The 6,000-nt window shown below is 32.1% G+C and overlaps 1 protein-coding gene across 1 annotated transcript; it reads right to left on the bottom strand.

Moving 5' to 3' along the window:
• Nucleotides 1-4,150: 4,150 nt before the first annotated feature.
• On the bottom strand, nt 4,151-5,308 carry LOC119635510. The gene is made up of 2 exons (XM_038030335.1): nt 4,339-5,308; nt 4,151-4,236 (listed from the first exon to the last, which is right to left on the bottom strand). The coding sequence occupies exons 1-2, from the start codon at nt 5,191-5,193 to the stop codon at nt 4,183-4,185; spliced, it is 909 nt and encodes a 302-aa protein (XP_037886263.1). The 5' UTR covers nt 5,194-5,308; the 3' UTR covers nt 4,151-4,182.
• Between the last annotated feature and the right edge of the window lie 692 nt (nt 5,309-6,000).

The raw sequence follows: 6,000 nt of genomic DNA, 5'->3' as shown, positions 1-6,000 counted from the left end.
ACGTGAAGTCAAAATAGTATGCAACTCTATTACGATATAATATAACACAATGATTTATTGCAGGGTTGTATTTCATAAAAAGTCATTAAACCATGATAAGATTTTCGTAATAATGTTAAGAAAATTTTAAGAATCTGAAGATTTACGTTATTTTCTTACCCCGCTTACTAAGCGAAAAGAAAACTACTAACACATAGAAATCTTGACGTAACACTTGAGAGGTGAGATAACAATACAAGTAGTTTTGGTGGGACACGTTTGCAAAAATGTAAATACTTCATTTTATAAAATTAAAATTGTGCAGACGACAGTCAGTTAACACCTTCTTTTAATTATACTTTTTTTTTTTATTTTTTGCTTTACGTAAAGCATGATAAACCCCAAGCATCCTCGTGGAATTAGATAACTTCAGACGAAAGCAAAATAGAGTCAATGTAGCGAAAACGATTGCATTCATAAAATAAACGTAAAAAAAAAATTTAAAAAAGAGTTTGTAAAATAAAGTGTTAAGAAATGTAAAATGTTTTCATTTACGGAAGATAAGCGACATATTACCAAGTAATAGTAACAAGTTTGTAAACATTACACAGAATACATCTCATCATCATTTTCCATCCTTTGACATAATAGCAAAATTGTCAATAAACCAGAACTTTACTGGGTTGAATTAAAATTACATACAATATTTAAATTTCCCTGCACTCATATCAAATTTGGACGACAATGTGAAAGTTTTTATAGAGATTTTCCCTTTGACACTATAAAGTGAAGAAATAAAAACCAATATATATGCGAAATTGGCAGTCACTATTTGTTATCAGATTGATTATTTTTATTTTATTAATACATTTAATAATAGAAATTCATACATTAATATATCATAAATACTTTACTAATTCAATTTCTGCTGATATGTCACTACCGAAGTCACGTGCAATTTGCCGAAAAAGGAAACGGTCTTTTCCATGGTCAACTCTAGGATATCCGCGTGGAACGATCCCCTCTTCTCGTCCCATTTGTAGTAGTTGTTCTGGGGAGCTCCCATACATCATATATTTGCTCTCGAAGCAAATCACGTACAACAGGGTAGGAGTTCATTGTGAACGGCAAAGACAAAAGCGGATGAAAATGAATATCAACTTTCGTCTTCGTCGCGGACGGGGAATCACTTGCGAGATACCAAAGTTTTATCAAACTGTAAACAGTTTACGTTGATCGCAGGTCATCTTGTAAAAATTTCTAAAGTATATAAGAAGCAAATTTGTATTAAATAAAGAGTTCAAATCCAAAAAATTTGATCATCGGGGGTCTTTTGAATTTTCCTATACTTACTATAGTCTTTATGATATCCTTCGTGCTCATCATGCTCAATTATGCTCATCTTAAGGAAACAACTACCTTTATCGCAACCGTCGACTTCTCGTTCTAATAAAGTTTTTTTCTCAGTTTATTTTTCTATACTAACAACTTTCAATCTTCCCAGTCAAAACTGCCTCTACTTTCTCAACCGATTTGGCAATACGATAACTGGTTAAACTCAACATTCCTTTCAATGTCAAACGAAAGCAAATTAAAAATCTATCTTCGAATCAATCGCTACTTGTTCAAGCTACTGAAGATAGTTTAAATGAAACAACAATTGTTTGGAATTTGTATACAAATTATTGGGAATATATACGCGCAGCTATCGAATTGCCCATGAGGCAGCCATAAGTTGCATCGCTTTGAACCTGCAGGGCACTCGTTTAGCTACTGCCAGCGAAAAAGGTACTTTAATACGAATCTTCGATACAGAAAATGGCAAAAAAGTCGGCGAGTTAAGGCGCGGCAGTAACCAAGCGAATATATATTGTATAAATTTTAATCACCAATCGACTCACATAAATTTCGAGTTATATAATTTTCAAACAATTCCATTTCCATTTAATTTTCTAAAATACCATTTCATTTAATAAAATAAACTCAAACGCATTTCGGATATTTTCACAACAAAAAATATATCTTGTTTTGCTTTTAGTGTCTACAAAAAAACCAGCGTAAAGATCTTGAACCCGTTTTGCAGGTAATCTGATTTTCTATAGAGGACTAGAAGTCAAAGGCCTTTCTCCAACCGACTTCAACAAACCAAAAAAAAGGTTACAAGATATTGAGATTTTTTCTTACTTTTGAAATTTTTAATGAAAAACCTTGCGTTGTCCTCCAAATAATTGTTTATGAATTTATCTATATTTTCGTATACATATGTACAGATATATATGTACATACGTACAAGTTTTTGTTTGTTCACAAGCATTCATTCTCAACAGAGTTTTCATTTATTTTCTTCTTACTTGTATATGAATTTAATCACTCTATGTAAACATATATGGCGCCACTATTTTCTGCATGTGTGGTTTAATTCATTTATCAGTCTTTCATTTAGATGTAAATACGTTAGTTGAAGATTTTTAGATGGTTTTTCTTATATGTTATTAAATATTTATAGGAAGTATTTTGCTATTATTTTTGCCAGCGGTGGCAGCTCGAGCGGCTTTGCTTCTTGTTTCGCTTTGTCACTTTTTTTCTCAATCATTTCTAGTTTTTCCTTTCTTTTTTTTGTTAGATTGTTACGGCGTTTCTTATGTCCTACGCCACTTACAGTACATGTTTGTGCCAGTGTATGCAACAACCAGACGAACTTGAGATGACGTCACCTTTGATTATTTCAGAATTACCTCCTAAATCGATCGGTATAAGCAAAGTTGGCGAAAGCTATTAAAAATCGTTGCATGGAAGCTTTCGCGAGATAATTGCATTTTTTCGTTGAGGCACAATTTTTAAGTCACAACAAATAACGCAAATTGCTCTCAAATCAGGAATTGTTCTGATGAAGGTCATAGTTAAAAATGCTAAACCTATCAATGGAAATTTCAAATAGCATCCAACAACATGTAGTAGTGTTGCGAAGACTAGAGATACAAACAGTGGCATATATTGAGAAAAAGGGTATATATTGAGAAAATCTTATATTACTTACGTCCGAGAGAGTAAGCAGAGTCCGGTTTTTTTGATATCTTCCAGACAAGGTTAAAAACTATCAAAAAAATCTATTTTCATCGTGACGTAAGGCATTACGTCTCCTTCAAAAAACTGTTTTTCAAAGCTTGAAATTTTAAAACCTTTATTTCGATGGCTTCGGTATACTTTTAATATTAAGTTTACATAAATTTTAATAAATCAATTACATATTTTAATTATATTAGTTAAAAACTACTTAAAATGAATAAAAGACTGAAAATAAATATATCGAATATACCTTGCAAAGTAACGGCTGTTCATATCAGTCTTTACTCAACCTTCTAATACACATTGTCAGTCAAATAAGAAAATACCGTTTTTTTTTTTTTTTTAACAAATTTCAATATTGACAGCAAAGAGATGTAAGAATGAAAAAGAAATGATCGTTTTCCTGCTAGAATGATATAACAGGTAATATTCATATTGATATTTGTTTTTAGTTGTATTTATTAAATTAAAATGAGTTAAGATTAAGAAAAACACTGCGCAAGTTTTATTTAAAAAAAAAGCTCGAAAATTTATGACCTCCGGGTTGAATACAAGATTGGCAGACGAACGGACAGGCGAGCTTAGATCGACTTTCTGTATCGATCGGCATGTCTACCACAAGTCCTTATGGCTTTAGCATAGATCCGCGAAAACTTAATATTCTCTTATATCACGAATGGTGTAGCGTATAAAAATCCCAACACGACTTTATAAACACTTGGTGACCTCGAAAACGAAAAAGCTTTGTTTTTTATGATCTTACTTGGCCTTCTTTAGAATATACGGTATTATTTTCATTATTATAATTATGATTATAATTTACTTAGAACACAGACATAAATTCTAAGACTCAAAAGCAGGATGAGTGCTAGGAAATAGGATAAACTACATTTTTGAAACTACTAACAGGAAATAAATTTAATAAACAAAAAATCTTTAATTTTGTAGTATAATAAAAGCAAATAATTATCATATTCAAATGAAAATTAAAGACATCAAAGGAGTGAAAATCATTGAAAATATTAAAAAAAAAAAAGATTAAAAGCAAAAAAAAAAAAAAAATATTAAAAGGTAAGTTAAACCTTTGCACCCTGATACCCACTTGAAAAACGTAACGGTTGAATTTATCCTGAATTATTATTTGTTTTTTTTTTTTTTTAATAAAATCTTCAGGTTTATAAGACCAAACATCTTTGCCCACATAACGTAATAAGGAAGAACACATGAAAGCAAAAACAATTCACAATAACGAAAAAATTCGATTTTTTAAATTACTTTCGCTTAGATACTCACCTCGCCATTTAATTCTCTATTTTCTAATATGTACTCATGATTATTTTCGGGTATAAATCCTATTCCTTCTTCCTCTTCTAGCTCGTCCATTACTTCTTCTTCTGATGCAAACTCTTCGCCTTCTAATATTCCCGTATTACTTGCGGTTAGTAAATTATTATTCAACTCTTCCGAAGGCAGGAGTGTGCTTTCAACATCAATTTTTTCTGCTTCTTCATCGCTTTCATCAACTTCTCCGTCTGTTGAATCGCTGTCGGAGGATTTTGCGTTAACGTTGAGATTCTTGCCAGTCAACTGTAATCTGATTTTCCTTTTCGGTAAACATTCATCGTAACTATCGTCAGAATGTAAACGCTTCCTAGGCTGATAATGATTGGCATCGTGAGTCCATTCGGAGCGGCATAATGTTTTGTTGATTTTAGTCGTCGATTTACAATGCGAGGGCCCCGGTTGCTCATTATTAATCGATGTTGTTGCCGATTTATTTGAACCAAGAATTAAAGTTTTCAAGCCGTTTGCCAGAAAATTCTGGTCAACTTTTATTGGGTTTTTGTGAAGACCTGAACCTTTCAAGTCGTAATTACGCCCCCCTTTAACAGAATTGCTAATGCTGTTGCTATTACCACTGATATTGTTTTCTTCTCGAGAGAATATAGAACTAATTATTGTACCGTTTGCTTTAAAGAACTTAAGAGACGATTTTCTAGCCTCTGTGGCTACTGCATTAATGCCACTCATCTCAGTCAATTTTGCCTTGTCTTCATCTGAATTGGCATCCATTTTACAATCTTGTTGTAATGTGTGCTCAAAAATATTAGTTCCGGCTAAATCTTCAATTTCGTTTTCCTTCCCCATTCGCCAAAAATTCCCTTTCTTTCTTTAACTTCTTCTAACCAACAGTTTGCGCGTAGTTTATGCCAATTATCGCTAAGAAATTGTGATTTGCTTAAATTGTTATTCTTTTTGCTAAATTTTTTCTATATATTTTCAGTTTCAAAATTTTTTCTCATTTACAAAAAACGATAATATTGAATTTTTTTTACATTTAAAAGATTCTTCTTCTATGTTCGGCGAGCCAACAACAGATGATTCGATGCGTTGTAAAAAAAAGGACTCAGTGTGAATATAAAGTTCTTTGCCTGGGCGAGAAAATGGCGACCACGAATTGAAATGTTTGTCGAAAGCCTTTATATTGGGGAGAAATTAAAGGGTACGATCGCAGGTATTCATTTCTTTGGAGAATTTTAATTTACAAGCACAAGTGTTCCCCTGAACGCCATTGTGACTAAATACCCAGAGAAAACGAAAATTGAAAACTTTGGATTTTAGACTGGATAACAGAGATCTAATCTCTAGTACATGTGGATGACGCATTGGGAACGATTGTAGAGCTAGTAAGAACGACTTACTTACTATCCGAAATTTTCTTTACATTTGTATGACAGCAAGGCTAATGGTTTTAAAATTGCACAACACTCGCTTGTAAACGTAGAGCTGTTAGGATGATAATGATGAAAAATCACTGTTGTTGTTATGGTAAAATAATGTTATAGAAGTGACAGTCACTAGGCCCTGATTAAAAAAAAAAGAAGGAAAATGAATAAAGTAAATTTACATAATATAACATATGTGTTTTCCCCGCATAAAAAAAGTGATTTGTGA

The sequence above is a fragment of the Glossina fuscipes genome, unplaced genomic scaffold (assembly GCF_014805625.2).
Source record: "Glossina fuscipes isolate IAEA_lab_2018 unplaced genomic scaffold, Yale_Gfus_2 26, whole genome shotgun sequence".
NCBI lineage: Eukaryota > Metazoa > Arthropoda > Insecta > Diptera > Glossinidae > Glossina > Glossina fuscipes.
Note: the sequence above shows the minus strand (reverse complement) of the source record. Positions and strands in the feature narration are given on the sequence as shown.